Raw genomic sequence first — 19,656 nt, 5'->3', positions numbered from 1 at the left:
TCATTGATGAAGATATTGAACAGAGCCGGTCCCAAAACAGACCCCTGCGGAACCCCACTTGTTATACCTTTCCGGCAGGATTGGGAGCCATTAATAACTACTCTCAGAGTACGGTTATTCAGCCAGTTATGCACCCACCTTATAGTAGCCTCATCTAAATTGTATTTGCCTAGTTTATTGATAAGGATATCAGCGGTTTTCCTGCCAAACAATCCCTCCTCCCCACCCATCCATTCCTGGGTACTGGATTAGGCCAAAGATGCCAGGATTCAGAACATGCTTTCTGCCCTCGCTCGTTTTCCATCAGTGTTGAGCACCAGTGCTGTTTGGGGGAATCCCACATTGTGGCCAGGTGTAGTATCTGCCTCTCCTTCCTTGCCCATATGTGAGAGAGCCAAGTTCTTCGACTCAAAAAGCACCTCATGGAGGCTGCCATGGGGCTGAAATCTTATCCTAGCCAGCGAACCCCCCGGGTGTTTTTAGGTTGCATCAGCCTGAGCAACCTAAAAGCCCTCTCTGTACTGCGGAACCTCCATTCGGCTCTGCTGGTATCAGTGCTGTGGACCCTGTGCTGAGGCCTAGTCATGAGTCCCAGCTTCCCATGAACCGTCTATTCTGAGACAGATGCCCTTACTAGTTCTGTTCCCATCAACATACCAGATACTACTGATGCCTGGGAGACTTGGAAGTGTTCCTGGCCGCCATGAACTATTTGCCTTGGACGGACTGAGGTCTCCCTATGCTCTGATGTGCTCACCTTCTGAGAGGGCCCCTTCCTCCCCCAGTGCTTTTGCCACATGCTACCCATGCTACTCTGACACACCCCATTCCAATGGCTCTGTCGGCAATGCCATTTGTGGAGGTCTCCAATTCTGAGGATACGAAAATTTGACACAGCCCGCCGCTCCCACTCTTGAAGCACAACTACTGAAGGGTTCTGACGGTATCGTGGCAGTTCCCCACTTTCTTACCCATGGAGCTGGTACCCTGCTCCTTGTGCACAGGCTCGACAGCAGCAAGATCAACGAGGTTGGCCATATTGGAGCTCATGGCCTCAGTATTCGCCTTCAGAGCGGTCCTGTTTGCCTCAAGAGGACTCCCCGATCTTGTCCCCACAACCTTTGTCCGGCAGACATTTAGAAATGGAGTTAGATGACACATCGGTTCAGACACTACTGGTGAATATGGAGAGACACTCTTTGTTGTTTCCAGATGCTGCCATGTCATCGACAACTTCCTTCCCACCAGAGGACTGCCAACAGTTTCAAGAGCTGCTACAGAGGATAGCCAATACTTTTGAGATCTCACTAGGAGAGCTGTAGAACAGTCAACATCAGTTACTAAACATTCTATATGCATCGGTACTAGAAAGGGTGGCTTTACCAATAAACGAGGCCATTCTTCAACCGGCGCACACTGAGTGCACACCACCAAGGTGGCTGAGAAAAGATACTACATCCCCAGTAAGGTGTCAGAATTTCTATTTTCACATCCTCCACCAAACTCCTTGGTGATACAGGCTGTGTGGGAGCAAACCAAACAACAACACCCATGCTCCATCCCGGCAGACAGGGACAGTAAGACCTTATGGGTCGGAAGGTCTTCTCCTCGGTTGGACTCCAGCTATGGCTGCAAAGAGTCTACTTTTCTATACACCAATCCATGGACGCTATACTCAGCATCCCACTGGAAGTCATCTCCTTTACCACTGGGATTCCCTTCTTTGCCAAGCTGACACAACACAATAGCAGACTAAAGCCCTCAGATCCACGGATGCTACACCTGAAAGCTTGTTTTTTGGATGGACACCTACATTGACGTGAGACTGCTCGTTAGCAGTGTAAGAAGTCCTCTCCACTAGCCGAAAGGACTCCACAAAATGCTCCCATCAGGCCAAATCGGTATTTCACTTCCTGGGCACAATGGCAAGGCTGTGGGCATCCCAAAGCTTTTAGACTATTTCCTCTATCGGAAAACCTCAGGACTCACTCTCAGCACCATCAGAATTCATGAAGCTGTCATTAACAGCTTCCACCTCCAGCGGATGGGCATTTGATTTTTACCCACCCCTTTACCAGAGCTGCCCGGAAGGGGGGGACCAAGTGGGGAAATTTACCCTGGGCCCCGTGAGCCCTGGCCCGGCGGCGGTCTGCGTCTTTGACGGCATTTTGGTGGCGGGGGGCCCTTCAGTGCTGCTGAAGACACAGAACGACTGAAGGGCCCCCCGCTGCCAAAATGCCGTTGAAGATGCTGACTGCCACCGGGTGAGTACAAGCGCTGCAGCTCCCCAGTTTTGCCCCGGACCCCCTGAATCCTCTGGGTGGCCCTGCCCTGGACTGCCTGATACTGGAAGGACCTTTTTATATAAATACATGCCCATTCAACCTATTGCTGCCCAATGGGACCTCAACCTAGTCCTTACCTCATTAATGAGCCCTCACTTGAACCATTGATCTTCTGCTCTTTTTTCCTCTTCTCCATGAAAATCCCTTGTTGCCATTACCTCAGTGAGAGGGGTTGGTGAACTGGGAGCCTTGATAGCAGACCCCCATTTTGCTACATTCCATAAAGACAAGGTCTAACTCTGATTGCATCCCAAGTTCCTACCAAAGGTGGTTTCCCGATTCCACCTCAACCATCACATACATCCACCTGTCACCTTCTCCAAACCACATGCCTCTAATGAGGAATGACGACTTGATGTGTGTAGAGCCTGGTCTTTTGCCTCCGAAGGACAAAGCCATTCCAGAAGTCTCCAAGGCTATTTGTCACCATAGCAGAGAGAATTAAAGGGCAGATCATTTCCACCCAGAGAATCTCTAAATGGGTCTCTGGGTGTATTACGCACTGCTATCAATTGTTGGGATGCTTCCCACTAGGTGGGATACAGGCCCATTCAATGAGAGACAAGTATCAACTGCAGCTGCACTCCACAGCGTGCTCCTTACAGATGTATGTAAGGTAGCCAGATGGCATTTGGTACACACCTTTTCCTCCCACTATGCTCTAGTATGTGATTACACGACAGATGCCACATTCGGTATAGTGAGCCTCCATTCTACAGTTCCATCATCTTCCTCATATCCTCCTCCTATCTAGACACTGCTTGTCAATCCCCTCAGTGGAATACCGTTGGGACCATCACTCAAAAAAGAAGTGGCGTTTACTTGCCTGTATCTGGAGGTTATTTGAGGTGTGTGGTCCCTATCTGTATTCCATTCCCACCCTCCTTCCCCTCTACTGTGAATCTGATAAATCTGTGGTGGAGAAGGAACTGGAGATGATGGCAGTCCTTCCTGGCCTTTATTGTCTTGGGTGAAACCACAAGGCAATACAGGGGCACGCGTGCGGACCGTTGAACGATACTACTTTCAGAAGCTCCGGGTGCATGGCACTTGCACGTAACCCTCAGTGGAATGCAGATAGGGACCACACATCTCGAAGAACCTCCAGTTACAGGTAAGTAACCTCCCCTTTTTGATCCATGTTTTTCCACATACAGATTATGTGAAAGTGCTGTTCCCATAATAAATAGTCATTTTTTTAAATAATCTTTAAATTTTTGTAGTTTGTCCATAACATTTTCCACACTTTTAGTTTGCCTGTGATTTAAACAAAGTGCCTCAATGGTAATTATTAAGAATTTTTAAAGAACTATTCAATGGATATTGTTTCTGTGGATAAAGTAAGACAGATAGTGGTACCTTTAATGTCATATTTTGGGTCAGACATTGAGTGAAGCCAGAGTCATGGTTCGTAAATCTGCTATACTGCTTTTTAAAGGGAAACATTTAAAAAAATTCCAGTTTTCTTTGTCAAACTGGCAAGACTATTTATTGTCTTTAGCTCAAAAACAGGCCCATTCCAAGAAATCTTACCCAGTAGGACAAAACAAAATCTTGGAAAGCTCATTGCAGCATGCTCCAACTCAGTACAATGTATACGATTTGGTCCATATATCCATAAGCAATAGTTCTAAAAGTATCTGAATTTTAAAGAGTAGTACTGGGCACCAGTGAATCCTCACCTAGTCTCTAGTTTTCCATATTTTTCATATGAATTGGTCAGCCTCTTAAAGTGTTGTTAGAAGTCTGAAGAGGCAACGTCGATAGCAAATACAAAAATCTGGTTGCTAACCATGTTAATCACATTAGTTCTAGCCTTTCTTCTGTTCCAGGTCCAGGTCCTGAACTTTCTTCAGGTCCAGGTCCTGAACTATTGTTCTCAGAAATGGGACACAAGTTTATTTAAATTGTTATTTGAGTGCTCGTGCTTCCTCTTTAGAGACTGTTTCCACAATGCCATTAGGAAAAACATTATTAAAAACATATTAATATACTTTAGTAAGATTAGAAGGTGATGGGAGAGCAAAACTTTAAGTATCTCTTAATCTAATTTTGCTTTCTGTCCTTTTCCTGTATTACCCAATAGTTGTTCTTTGTACTGAAGATATTTTAAGGGTATGATGCTAAAGCTATTAGTGTGAATAGTGAGTAGTATTTGAGCAGTTTTCTTGTGAACTTCACTTAGTTTAAACTCATTAGCCAAGGGAAATAAGTATTACATTGCTGGTCTATAAATCTGTTAATCTGTCTGAAGTGTATTTGAAAAAAGATTAAACATGAACAAAGTTTGTACTAGGTCATTTCAAGAGCAGCATTCCACATGCACTATGCTGACTTCTAATTATGATTTCTTTCCCCACTAGATAAAAGCCAGAACAAAAACTTAATGTTCTGAGGTTTGTTAGCGCAATTTGTCAAATGATCCACCTACACTATAAAATTTACTGTCATTGCTTTCATTACCACATAGCTTGGTCTTTCTGTATAGAAAGAATCAAACTGTTATACCAATATTACAAAACCATATTATAGTTCTGCTAGAATGTGTGGTTTGGTCCCTGCTATAAAGGCAAACCAAAGCATAGAACACAGAGCTCTATAAAACTTTTTTTTTTTTAAAAGAAATATGCTCTTAGAATAACATAAGTAAACCGACCAGACTAAGCACTAAATATGTTATGAAACATAATGGCATATGGGTCACAAAAGTCAACAAAATAATTTTTCAAACAAGATGTTTGTTCCAAGAAATAAATGTGAAATAAAAGAGAATATCCAAGTTAGTTTTAGTGTAAATGGAGAACAGAACATGTCAGTCACAAAACCCCTGTCTCTCCCACAAAATAATCCTTTAATGGCAACTGGTGACACAATTAAAATCCTTCAATCTGTGATTCAGAGTGGCTATTCCCAACCAATGTGAATACATGATAAACTGAAATATTCTCAAAAAGATACACGCACCATTTTATGGGGACAATACCACAAAGAGTTAAAACAGGCATATGCAGACTCTTGGTGATTAGTTGAACTTTGGTTATTAACGGTTGCTGCCTGGCAGTTAATGTATTTAGATATGGTGGAATGGTTATCTCTAGGACTGTCTAGACTCCTTTTAATAACTGCCTGAGAAAAGTCATGTAGAAATATTTAAACCTTGCCTTGTTTTTCACAATCAGTGGTGCAAAATACAGTTTGCTGGCACATACCACTTTGGGGCTGGAGAGTGCTGAGGACAATTTCAGGACCCACAACCTTATCGTTACAGGAAGTGGTAAGTACATAGGGTTCCGATTTAAGGAAGTGTTTTAAAAAAAAAAAAAAAAAAAAAAGCCTAGCAAAATCATGTATCTCCATTTTTAGTGAACTAAAAGGCTTATAAGACTTGGATTATTTTTTATTGGTACTTAATACACCTCTACTCCAATATAATGTGACCCAATGTAACACGAATTCAGATATAACTTAGTAAAGCAGCGCTCCGGGGAGGCGTGGCTGCTTACTCCAGTGGATCAAAGCAAGTTCGATATAACGCAGTTTCACCTATAACGTGGTAAGATTTTTTTTTTGGCTCCTGAGGACAGTGTTATATCGGGGCAACTTTAAATAAAATGTTTTTTCAGTTTGTTTATTTTTAAACATCTACGTGTAACTTATTAAATTGAATAAAGACTTGTAAAACTTCTCTTTTAAAGTTCAGACCCAAATTTAATGCATCACATGTATGGGTAACGTTTTTACTCACATTAATATCTTCTGATCACTTATAAGGGAAGATTCAATACTAGTGGGGATTTTGTGGTCTGAATACTATACTCTTTATTCTGTAGGTGTGGAAATGCTTTTAGTGTCGTAAATGATAGGTAGGAACATGTATTGCTGTGAATAAAGCAGTTGTGGAAAGGATGCAAGGGAGAAATGCTCTGTGTATACAGGCAGACTGTAGCAAGAGTGTTTCCCCTAAATAGATATAAGTAATTCCCAAGTTAGGGGTATGAGGAAGCCTAGGTATAAGGGAAAATGTCTGGCTATTGGATGAAATGCTTATTCCAAAACAAGTGATGTGCTTCAGAAGTATATTCGGGCTCAAAAGAGAAGTAATTCCTATTGCAAATGGTTAAACAGTGCCCAGAGAAGGGAGATGAACTGCACCAGAGATGAGCATCCCTTACTTCTGCACCCTGGTCTTCAGTGTGTATACATACACACTACTCATGTCTATTTCATTACAATATTTTAACATTTAACTCTTTAAAAATTAACTTGTTATAATTCTTATTTTTTTCCTATTTTCTACCCTTCATTTCACTTTTTATCTTGTTATATTTTTTTTTGCTTATTTCCACGCTTTGTTTTGAGCTCTTTTAAACCTGATTATTCCTTCCTCTTTAAACCCATTCTGTGCTTTCAGTCTTCTTTCTTCCCTTCAATCTCACTTTAGTTTGATTTTTAGCTTTAGTTTGATTTTTTCCCTTGCTGTCCAAGGTCTCCAGAGCCTCGTTAGTATCTCTATAGCTTTCCACCCCCAAATCCACTTAACTGTCTAGTCACTCGGCCCCAAGTGCATTTGTTCCGTCCACAATACTACCTCACTGCAATGACTCCTGCATTATCTTCCCCAGTTTACAGTCTTGCAGTGACTGGGAATAGAGGATCCAGGAGCTGCATGTCCCTCTCCCCTCACAAAGGTCTCCCAGAGCTGCTAAGTGTTTTCTCTGCCATTTTCATTCCAATTCCTATAGCTCTATAGAAATGCTCTCCTTTCCTCACAAGAAAGGAAGTGTCGTAGGAAAGAGAGACGTTCCTTCCTCTGTAGGCAGAAGGAGAGGAGGTAAACAGAGTAGAGGCTCAAACTCTATTAGGTCTTTTAGACACCAATTCAACACCTCAGTTAAGCACATGCGTACATGCTTTATTGTACTGGGGTTCGTAATTAAAAGTTCTTTTCAGCAAGAGTTCTTGCCCCTAGGTAGATCCCAACATTGAGACAGCACAAGTAACTACTAACAGCCTCATGTCTAGAGTGCTAACCTGGGGCTGCTGAAAACATGGCAGCAGGTAATATATAAAACCCTGGATTTGTTACTTTATTTTGTGGTAGCTCATGGTATCTTTATCTGATACAACTTTACAGCTTTCCCCCAAAGAAACGTCATTCTTCTAGCTTTTTTTAATTGAAAAGAGGTAAGATGATATCTTGTATTTCCAGGCTTATTACATTTATAATTCAAATTTTTCTCTAGATATATATCATGTCCTCTGAGTCTTTTCACACTTGTACTCTACAATTGCATCCCAACAAAGATCAATATTTTAGACTCTTCTTTCCTTAGATTCCATTTTATGTTGGCCATAACTTTAATATCACAACTTACCTTGGTCCATGAGTCAAGAACTGTAACTACTGACATAATAAGGATTTCTTTGATCTATAATAAGCATTTCAGAAATGGTGCTGAATGGCCAGTCAACGGAATACTAGAATACCTGAGCCTAAACTAAAAAAGAAAGGACCAGTTATGTTGCAGAGATGAGGAGAATACTACTATACCTGAAAAATTCCTTAGAATATCAGATGAAATTTCTGACTATAGAAGACTATACAGTAGAAGTACAAATCACAAACTGTAAGACTACAAATGTTAGCTATGATTATACTTCTGCCCTTGTGATCAGGAATAGGATGTTAAGTGCACAGCACTGAGGAAGAGGCAACTAAATCCAGTACAACAGTAATAAGAGGCTAGCTAGCCATACATAAATTGGTCATATGACATGATGAGAAAGACGTAGAGAAGCAATTTCTTGGTACCTTAAGTGGTTTCTTCTTGGAACATGTTGCAGAAAGCGCAAGATAAGAAATTACTATAAACTTAGTCCAAAATAACACAGGAGTTGGTTTAAGAAATAATTCTATCTGAGCCCCTAAAGAATAATGACCACAATTTTAATGAAGCTCAACATTCTTCTCAGAGGGGCTGTACCAATAGCGCCCTATTATAGCATATTTTAGGAATTTGCATTTTTTAAAAATTTAGTTAAAAGTGAGGAAATGAAGTAGGTCTAAATGATGAATCTAAGAATTCTAAACATACCATAATAATCATAAAAGTCATGTGTACTTCTTAACAAAAAAAATGAACCAGAAAGGTAAGAAAAACTACTATAATTAAATTGTAATGTACAAAAGATTAATCAAGTCATATGCATCTTCTTATTAAAAAAAAAATGGAACTCGAACCCAAGTGAAGTGTATTGAAAAGAGCATCCACATGTCAGATAAAAGGTGAGGAGAATATTAGAAAGATTAAGAGAATTTGATGATGAAATAGCCAAAATATACACCCTGAAGAAATTTTAAGTATATCAGGAGGGAGTCTGTGTCTGGCTGCATGTGGCCACCAAGGAATGAGAACAGGGAGATGATTTTTGTATCACTCTTCATCTCAGAGGCTACTGGGGAGATACTTCTCTTAGACAGTAAAGGTGAGGCACTGTCAGCCATTAAAGTGTTAGGAAGAGGTGCCGGAACAAATCATTAAACAGCAACTAGTCACCAGGACCAGACAGCATTCATCCAAGAGTTCTGATAGTACTTAAGGATGAAGGGGCTGATTTGCTAGAAAAAAATATCCAATGTCTTGTTAAAATCAGCTGCTATATTGAATGAGTTGAGGCTAGCAAATATATTTATTTTCAAAGAAGGTGCTAGTGGTGATCCTGAGAATTAGAGCAGTGAGCCTAACTTAAATATTGGCTACATTGTTTGAAAAGATAATTAAAGATACTCATAAAATACTTCCGAACATAAGAACAAACCAGCATGACTACTGTCAAGAATGGTGCCTCTCCAATCTACTGCTTTTTGTAGACCTGTCAGTCATAGAAAAGAGAGATGAAATGTTAAGAAATAGGACAACTCCTATTTTCAGTCTTTGCTTATATGAACAAATTTACTTCTTTAAAATGTATGCAGATCCCTAATCTGTGAATTTATGGTCAATGGTCATAACTTTATAAACTTTTCTTTTAGAGGAGTCATCATTCTGGCTTCCCTTATATGGAAGCATGTGTTGTCGTTTAGTTGCTCAGCCATCCTGCATGGCCAAGGATGTGATGTCAGGATTTCTTAATCAGCAGGTAAAAAGAGCTTACTTGATTTAAATCCTCTAATCTCCAAAGCTCCCACTGCACTGAGCAGTACATTTTTTTTGTTGGAGAAGTTTACACTTTTGTTTACACTGAACTAATGAATCACTGTGCTGCTACAACTATATATGTGCTCTGTTTTAAGTTTCTCTTTTTTTTGGCTGACTCCAAATGCAGCTACCTCCCTCTGCCCCCCTGGGTCCTGCTCCCCTGTCTGACAGCATACCCGGCCACACATACCCTGATGCCTATTTATTTGGCTGACACTGGCCCAACTCACTGGTGCTATTAGCAGCTCCAGCAGGATCAGGAAGAACCAGTCCTTGCCCATCTTGGAAATCAGGGATTTTTGGCATCTCAGGATGCAGATTACAGAGAGAGAACAGGAGCCTGAGTCTCCCTGTTGGGGATACTGGGGGTTGCATAAACTGCTGGGGCGGGGGTGGGAAGGGTGAGCTCACAGGTGGAAATAGTGAGTCCTTCCTGTTCAGTCCCATGGAGTCAGAGGGCTCCTGGAGACAGGATCAATCCCACCACCAGGGCTAGAGAGGTTGCACCCCCTTATTTCCTGGAGTTTCTTGGTGGGGGAAGGCAGGAGTGGAATGCCTTGGCAATATTTGTGATGGGGAATTTTGGGGAGATCAGGGGAGAGTCAATTTGGTAAGTTGAGACAGGAGGGCTCCTTGGGGTTGGGGAAGGTGAGGGGATACCCAGATGGGATGTGACCAGAGGAGTCAGAGAGAATTCCTGGGGCACTGGTCCTTCCTGGAGTATTGTGATGGGAGTAGGTTCCAGGAGGCAGAGTTCTCAGGGAGAACAACAGGAGATACTCTTTCCCCCCCTTACCCAGCAGTGCTCCCAGATAATTGGGGGTCTCTGGGACCTGGAGGGAGGTGACCAATTCTATGGGCTTAGGGGGAGGGGAGGTAGGAGGAACTCACCGCCCACCTGCAGAGCGGAGGAAAGAGCTAGTGACATGCTGCAGCCACCGCAAGGTGGTGGAGGGGGGGGGAAATCTCACAGCCTCTTACCTTGCCACAGCCCAGCAATCACCTGGTCTGTAGCTGGCCCACCTGCCATCACTTTTGCAGTGGGCAGCTGAGTTGCTCAGTTTGTGTACATGTATTGTATGTTCAAAATAGCTGTGCAGCCATGCATGTGTGCAATTTACAGGGAATGTTGTTCATATTAACAATTGACTTTCAGTGGTATTAAAAAGTGAGTAGTTTCCTCCTGTGGTATCTTGAGGACTGGTATCTCTTACTATAAGTTTGCAGGAAGCTGTTTTCTTGTGATGGCTGCTGTTAAACACTGACCTTTTAATGGTAACCACTGTGTGGCTAAGAGTAAGATAATCAAAAGTTTCCTCAGTGAGATTATTAGTAAAACAGCCTAGATTGCTGCATAAAGACCAATTAATTCTAAGTGTCTAGATGGTATGAAAATTGGTATGTATAGCTGTATGTCTAATTTTTTAAATCATAATTTTAAAAATGAGAGGACATTCCTTTGCTCCCTTCCTGTAACCAGCTAAGTTAGTGTAGCCATTAAAGTTTTCTTGTAATGGTAGATTCCATTAGAAATAAAATTACTCTTTTCCTTATCAGCCAACCAGCACGTTCCATGTTCCAAGAGCACCATACGACACTATTATTGGAAAACTGTAACACTGGAGGAGGTTCAGCTAAAACAAATATCTGGCATGGCTGAATGTTACTAATAACTAAGTCCTTGAGTCACATGGTAAAATATTCTGCAGGAGCCATTTCTTTATGACAGTATGTTGTGCACAGCTCTGATCTTACAGTCTGATGTCTGAATAGTTCACAGGATGGACTCACTTAGATGTAACACATGGAAATTCATTAAAATTTTGAGTGATCCATAAATTAGGTGGTTGTTAAAGTAATGTATGAATAGCAACTTACTGAACATTTCTCCCTTTTAGCAAATGGTAGGAAGCCTGACTAACTGGAGGAGGCTGTACTGTGTACTAAGAAGTGGTAAACTCTTTTGTTATTATACACCTGAGGAAATTGAAGCTAAAGTGGAGCCAGCTTTGACAGTTTCCATCAACAAGGTAAATTTAACAGTGTTTCACATAGTCTTATTTGAGTCCCAAGCTGACAAGCTGCAAAGTAGAAGCATGTGTGAGGGGTATGCCTTGTTTCACTATTAAGGGTACTGCAAAATTAAGTCAACCAAGTTATGTCAATTTACAACCGTTGTAGTAATTAAATAACTCTTGCATGTCCACACTACACTCCTTGGTTCGGCAGTGTGCATCCTCACTAGCAATGCTTGCATCAATGCAGAGAACAGCACACTGTGGGTAGCTAGTGCACTGTAGGTAGCTACCCCACTGTGCAACTTGCCACCATATAGCGAGGGTGTTTTGGGAAGGGTTTCAATGCCGTATGGGGACAAACAAGTTATGCAGGAGTGACTGGGAACATGGTTTCAAGGCCCTGTGATGGAGTTTTCTCCATCCCATAATGCTTGACATCTCTTTTCAAAAGCTCCCCAAACCTGCATGTCCGACATCTATGTGAGAAGCATGGATCCTGCACAGATCTGCACTATTGTGATGAGTGTTAGGAGCACAACATGCCTGATCCTGCAGTATTTGCAGAGCCTTCAGAGGAGCCGCGGGAAACCTGACAATTCCTTAGAGGCTAGCTTGCTGTGGGACATAAAAACATTCAATGTTGTTGTTGGAATTCACAGAGTAGTTGCAGGCCATGGAGTATTGGTTCTGGGCCCGAGAAACAAGCACTGACTGGTGGGATCTCATCGTTATGCAAGTATGGGATGATGAGTAGCGGTTGCAGAACTTTCGGATGTGCAAAGCCACATTCTTGGAATTGTGTGCAGAGCTCATCCCAGCTCTCGGGTACAGCGACACCAAAAGAAGAGCTGCATTGATAGTGGAGAAGTGAGTGGCAATTGCTGTGTGGAAGTTTGCAATGCCAGATTGCTACTGGTTAGTCAGGAAGCAATTTGGAGTTGGGAAATCCACTGTAGGGGTTGCTGTGATGCAAGTGTGCAGGGCCATTAATCACATCTTGTTACAAAGTACTGTGTCTCTGGGCAACGTGCAGGATATAGTGGATGGTTTTGCAGCAAAGAGGTGTACATATTGCAGCAAGCTACAATAGATGGCATGTATATCCCTATTTTGGCACCAGACCACCTTGCCACCAAGTACATCAACAAAAAGTATTCCTTTTCTATAGTATTGCAATCACTGGTGGATTACCAGGAACATTTTACCAACATCAACACGGGATGGTCAGGGAAGGTACATTACGTGCACATCTTTAAAACACAAACCTGTTCAGAATGCTGCAAGCAGGGACTTTCTTTCCAGATGAGAGGTTTACCATTGGGGATGTTGAAATGCTAATAGTGATTCTGGGACACCCAGCCTACCCCTTACTCCCATGGCTTATGAAGCTGTACACCAGATACCTCGACAGCAGCAAGAAGCACTTCAACTACAGACTCAGCATGTGCAGAATGACAGTTGAATGTGTCTTTGCCATTTGAAAGGCCACTGGCACTGTCTAATGATCAGATTAGACCGCAGTGGGGAAAAAAAGTTCTAATGGTTATAGCTGCCTGCTATGTGCTTCATAATATCTGTGAAGCAAAGGGGGGCGGGAAATTTCTGCTGGGGTGGAGGTGCAATGACTGTCTGCTGATTTTGAGCAGCCAGATTCCAGGGCTATAAGAAGAGCTCAGTGGGAAGCTATATGGCTTAGGGAGGCTTTGAAAGACATATTTAATAGTGAGCCATAGTAATGTGTCTTGCTGTAGTGCGCTCTGCCTGGCATTGTTTTTCTGCACCCTGATATGAACCTTGTAATGAGTGCTGTGTGTAGTACTAGAACATTGCAAATGCACCTATTGCTATTATCTGTGAATGATGTCAGCCCCACCCAGCATATGTTGTGAACAAATAGTCAGTTTCCATGGATACTTTTTATATTCTAAACTCATGCAAATTGACATATCTATAACTGAATGAAATTTTGTAAATACAGGGAAAAGAACCTTTGAAATGGGGAAAACAGTCATTTTCATTTCACAAACAAATACACCAACCGTGTCTCTTACAGGTCAGTGCATGTGCAGCTGTGATTGTCCGTACTCTTCAGTGCAGCAGCCCTGGATGCCATGTGGAATGTGGAGGGAGGGGGTGTGGGTAGGTCCCGGAATGCAGTTCTCTATGGGCTGCAAAGGGAAACGAGCTTGGTTCTGTTGAACCTGAAGGTTAACAAGAGTCTCCAGCATGTCTGTTTGCCCCTTGAGAAGCGTTAGCATCTCCTGCTGTACTTCTCTCCCTTTTTCTGTGCTTTTCTCCTCTCTGCACTATCCCTGTCCATTCTGTCCATGAGCACTGGGTTTGGAGGATCTCTTGGAACATGTCATCATGTGTCTTCTTCCTTAGCCTTATCTGGCTGAACCACTCCACTAGTGTGGATGGAGAGACCCTCAAGGCCACATTTCTAGCTGCAGAAGACACAATGCACAGAAGTACTATTTTGAGTGTATTCACAAGATAAACGGAAACTTGGTATACTGAACTCACTCCCCTTGATCCATGCAAGTTACAAGCACTACATTCTCATTTCTCCTTGGGATTCATAGAGCACAGCAGTAGTCCCAGCCGTGGTGAGTATGGCTTTGGAGGGAGGGGGTGAGTTGGGACAATAAGGGGGGAAGGGGTAGCTCACAGGCATGAATATATGCAGAGAGGGCAATTGAACTGAATACAGGCACAGTTTTCCACAGGTGGAGATGATTTTAGCTGATATCTCACTCCTAAGGGTAACAGAAACTGAAAGGGAACAGTTCTTGCAGACCAGGTTCGTATTCTGCTAGGCTGTGTGCTGCAGTGGTGCCTGGTGAAGTAATTACTGAGTGGTGTGGGGAAAGTGTCTTACTGTGGTGGGAGAAATAAGGCTGCTTTCCCCAGAAACCTTCAGAAGAGGATTGCAAACTATCCCCAGGAAAGTTTTTCCTTGAGAGCTCTATGAAGGATTCATGGGACATCCTGGTGTGCACAAACTTCTTCAGGGCCCCTTCTGCCTAACTGCACAGGGGAATGAGAAGCAGAAAGCAAATCTACATCTATTGGTTATTTCACTACCTCTTCTAGCATGATTAAAAAAGAGTAAATGAACAGACCTGTCCCTGCAATATCAAAGTAAACTGCATACTTCCCCTCTATCAAGCTGGACTGTAGGGACTGGCTTTACTGCTATGAAGTCAAAAACACGTCCTGCCTCATGCCACTAGATCCCCTGATCGCCTGTCCCCCATACTCTGCCTCCTCCTCCCTCATGCAACACCACCTCCCCACTGTTCATTCTGGGGCCTGTGACTCTAGCTCCCCCAAAGTATCGTGGTGGTGGGGTTTCCACCAAGGTTGGCATCCAGCTCTTTGTGAATGTGACGTGTTCAGCTCCACAACAGAGCGACTTTAGCTTCCCTTGCCTTCTGGTACACCTGTCGCAGCACCTTGGCTTTCATGTGGCATCCCTTTTATAGCCCTTCTCCCCCGCACCTCGAGCGATCTACTCGTACATATTGACGTTTCTACTGCTGGATCAGAGCTTGCCTGCAAAGCCTCTTCTCCCCACAGAACCAGGAGATCCAACATCTCCTGTGTACTCCATGCAGAAGCACCTCTGCAACATGGAGCCGGCATGGTCAGCTGGGCAGTTGCTAGGTGCGCTCTCCATCCTGAGCAAAAAGGAAATGGAATTTTAAAAATTTGTGGGGCTGTAAAAGAAGAGGGGCGTGTACCTGGCTGCTGGGCAGCAGAATTCAACATGGCAACCAGAGTGGTCATGGTGGGGCATTGTGGGATAGCTCCTGGATGACACTAAAGATTTAAGTAAATCATGGTCTACACTGACACTCCAGTGACCTAAGTGCTACGCCTCTTGCAGAGGTGGACTTAAGTCAGCGTAGTGAGTGAGTTACATTGGTGGGAGCAAAATTTTAGTGTAAACACTTACAGAGTTAAGTTGATGTACGCTGCCTTGTGTCAGCCTAGCTTAGTACTGTATATCAGGCCTAAACAACCCCTTGTAGCTGATCCAGGAGTGGCATGTAAGTTCTTAGCAATGGACATAGGCTCCTTCTGCTGTACTAGGGAGGGTCAAATGGAAACTGTTTTCCTTCAGAAAAACTGATACACAATGACAATTTTTAAGTTACACATGAGGTGTCATGCAAATCTGCAGGGTATGTAGGCAATGTTCTCTTAGACTTTTGTCACCAAATCTGTGGAATTTCTGCAATTTTATTTTAATTGTTCATTGTTACGTGGCCTTACTCTTAATCATAATGAGGGTTATTCAGAAATATTTTAGCATTTTAAAATAAACTCCTTTTGCTAATAATGATCCAAAATTTTATATAAAACCTATCTTAGCTTACAAACTATGCGAAAGGACTTCAGTACTTTAAAGATGGCATTTCTACCATCATTTAAAGATGTATTTAAAATTAACAAGCATCTCTGTCCAAATAATCAAAGGCATAGTATATTTGCAGTGTTATTTCCACAGAAGGCCTTTCCAGTAAATGCTGCAGTGAATCTGTGCTTTCACAGGATGTTTGTGGTACAATACTCATAAGTGCTGAAAGACTGCAGTTAACACCTCATAGAGATGAACAGAGCGAGTTAACGTTTTTTGGTGCTGACCCGGTAGCAGATTCTGAGCACCTCTACGTAAGCAAATTGAATGTGTTGGGAGATGGTGTTACAGCACAAGTTGGTCTTGACTCTGAAACCTTGTCCAGTCTAGTGTAAAACATGTTTTAAAAACATGTTAACTTTAACCAGCACCAGCACATTACAACTTGCCCTGGCTACCTTGAGGGGGCCACTTAAGGATCTGGGGCAAAATCAGTACTTGGTCCTGCTAGTGAAGGCAGAGGGCTGGACTTGATGACCTTTCAGGGTCCCTTCCAGTTCTATGAGATAGGTCTCTTGTGCATGCGTGCTCTCTCTCTCTCTCTCTCTCTCTTAACAAAGCTGTTTGAAGCATTTGAGTTAAATGTTTTTAAAAAAAAAACATGATACAGATTTAAACAATCTGACTAAAAGTCACTTACTCTTTCAATGAGGTTTAATTACATGGCTTCTCTGATGTCATAGTTCTACCATCCTCCAGTTGTTCATAATGCCATGCAGGGGAGAAAATATTAATAGAATTTTTAACATTAAAAAAGCAGCAAAAATATTTTAGACTCCTTCAGGCCACCCTTATAGCTTTTCTTTGTAGATCACCATTTTAGTCTATAGCCTAGTTTTGTATTTCTTGCAGGTCAGATTTTTTTGTCTTTTAAAACTACAGAATTCTATTAAGGTGATTGTTCTCCCTGAAGTTATAAATACACGTACAACCTAAAATCCATTTTCTTGAAGTTTTGCCAGAAATTGGTCCACATGTTTGATGCAGATTCTCCTCAAAGATATGTATGCGATACATGAATCCATGGCGTTTTTTATGAAAATGTCACACTTATGATTGCTGTATATAAGCTGCTAGAGAGAATGAAGAAAAGGAATCTATCTTCAGTTAAATTAAAACCAAATAAATTCACAGCTCAAAACACACGAGTGCCTTTCTACTTAAACTGTCTACTGAAAATATTTTTTTATTGCTAATAGATGTATACTGAGTTTTGTCTAGAAATGTCTTGGATATCAGATCCTTAAATGCACAAAAATCAATCTAACAATACATTTTACCTCCTTTCCCTGTTGTATGGAAATAGCAATTAAAAAAATAAGATTTAGAGAACTTTAAAGCTGACATTCAAGCTAAAATCTTCTCTAGTTTCTAAGATACATAACAACATTTTTATTGTTAGTGCTGGATGTGATCTCTTACCCTTATCCTTTCAAAGATGGTTTATCTTTAAAATGAATGAACTGGACATAGCCTTACAAGAAACTAGCCATAGAAATATTCACATCAAGAGATCTATTCCCTTCCCCCTCTGAATCCAAAATTGAAGTAGCCCTTAACTTGAAAGTCATCACTTCAACTTCAAATGACTTCAGTGCAAACATTGTTGAGCAGGAATGTCTCAACACTTGCAAAACAGGCGTCATAGAACCTATTATGTTGCCAAATAAATGCCACTGAAGCACTTTATGTTGCATAAGCAACTAGAGTGAGAAGCAATCTTTCCTTGTAACCAAGGAAGTTTGCAGGAGTCAAATCTGAGTAAGGACCTTTGGATTTACCCTTTAAAAATATTACTTGAAAATATGACAGTGTCTCCTTTTGACTTGACAAGATAATTAACATATCCTTGAGGCCAAGCTTTTCAGTTGTGCTAACTTGGACATGCTCATCATGAGTTGCTCATGCTCAAAGGTGCCCACATTTTCATACTGTGTGCAGTATCAGGTCTTCTGGGGAGTTCTACTCAGGACTGTCACAAAGGAAAATCTCTGGAAAACGAATTTTGTTGGAGTCTAAGTCCTGGGAGCTATAGGCATAGGAGCACCTTCCAGTACCATAGCTCCGCAGCTTCACAGCAGCATCTCTGTCCTTCCAACCAGTTGACAATCCCTTTTTCTACTAGACCTCACTAGGAGTCTGATCCATTCTTTCTTGTCTGTGGCTTCCCCCGTCCCCTTTCAGTTCAACATGCACATGAGGGGACCTGATGAAAGCAGATTTGCCCAGTTCACTCCCTCACCTCATGCACACCAGCTCTGCTCCTTCCTTCCGCACTACTGATGGTTCAGACCGCCTGCTGGATGGCCAGGCAGGCCCAGCTCAACTGAGACTTTAAACTGTAAAAGCCGGACCGATGGCATCAACTAACCCTATTTCTCCTGCTTCCCCAGTGCATCCTATGACTGCTCTCCTGCTGGTTCTCCACACCTGTCCTCACATTTTGCTGATAGGCTGGAGGCACATCACGAACAGCCTTGAACACATTTCTATTCTCCTCTTACCTAAAGGTATTTTCTATGACCTGGGGTTGTCATGTATCTCAGTGATGCTTTTAGGCCAAGACCATCTCTTTGTACCACCTAAGTCTGTCCCCTGCGCAGGGCCAGCTCTTACTTTTTTGCCACCCCAGGCACAAAAAAAAAAAGGTGCTGGCCCACTGTAACAACCCCCTCCCCCCTGAGCGCTGCCCTGCCGCGCTATAACAACCCCCCCTGAGCGGCACGCCACCCCGCTGTAACAACACCCCCGAGCGCCGCCCCACCAAAACAAACAAAAACACACACACACCCTCAAGCGCTGTCCCACTGAACCAAAAAAAACCCAAAAAACCCCAAGTGCCACAACACCACCCGAAGATTGGCCGCCCCTTACAAGGTGCTGCCCCAAGCATGTGCTTGGCCGGCTGGTGCCTGGAGCCAGCCCTGCTCCTGCATCATGGCTAGTCCTGGTGGGGACCCTTCTTTTTTGTCTACCTTTTATTCCTTCTGTCTGTTCCCCCTTCATTTATTCTGAACTCTTCCTCACTGAGAAGGCAAGGGGGAGTGGGGGATGGCTTGTGGAAGAAGACTGCAAAACCCTCCTGGCAAAGTTCATTCTCTTCAGTTATCAGCAAAAGGGTTATATCGATGGCAGGGCAGATTTTTCAAGCCAGACTCCCTATCCAAATTGTTGATGTGAGGAGTACCAATATGTTGTCACAAAAATATGTGTTGAAAAGGACACAGCCTCTCAACTTTTCTTGACACGTAAAGTGGACTCATATCTCTTACCTGATCTATAAAATCCCTGTGGCAGATGTCACCACAGTTTAGGATCTTGGGAGTAACAAGCTTAAATTACCTTTGTGGGACTGATTCTTCTTCCACAGTCCTGATTTGCTACCTGGCTAACGGCCTTGGGTAAGCAGCAAAAAAACACATGAAAATCCAGTGGGAATGCCAACATTAGTAAAATCTTTTCAAATCTCTCTCCTTTATGATAATCCAGCTGGTATCAATCAATTCAGTTTTACGGTTGCTTGAAAGAATTTGTGGATTTGACCATGGGAAGCAGATCTCATATGCAGATCCCACATGGTGGATCTTGCAACATAAATGTTCAAATTTGTGTGATTTCGTAACTATGCTTCAGGGCCAACTGGTACTCCACTGAGGGCTGGCTTGTCA

The 19,656-nt window shown here is 42.5% G+C and overlaps 1 protein-coding gene across 1 annotated transcript in view; it reads left to right on the top strand.

Annotated features, from left to right (window-relative positions):
* RTKN2 (rhotekin 2) overlaps positions 1 to 19,656 on the top strand; it is a 58,329-nt gene that overhangs the window by 28,971 nt on the left and 9,702 nt on the right. Inside the window, exons 7-9 of the mRNA XM_075072591.1 lie at positions 5,525 to 5,619; positions 9,379 to 9,485; positions 11,443 to 11,574. Coding sequence (XP_074928692.1) covers positions 5,525 to 5,619; positions 9,379 to 9,485; positions 11,443 to 11,574 — 334 coding nt within the window. The remainder of the gene's footprint in view (positions 1 to 5,524; positions 5,620 to 9,378; positions 9,486 to 11,442; positions 11,575 to 19,656) is intronic.

This window comes from Chelonoidis abingdonii, chromosome 15 (genome assembly GCF_003597395.2).
Source record: "Chelonoidis abingdonii isolate Lonesome George chromosome 15, CheloAbing_2.0, whole genome shotgun sequence".
In the NCBI taxonomy this organism is placed as follows: Eukaryota; Metazoa; Chordata; order Testudines; family Testudinidae; genus Chelonoidis; species Chelonoidis abingdonii.
The sequence above is the reverse complement of the archived record's forward strand: the minus strand, read 5'-3'. Positions and strand labels throughout refer to the sequence as shown.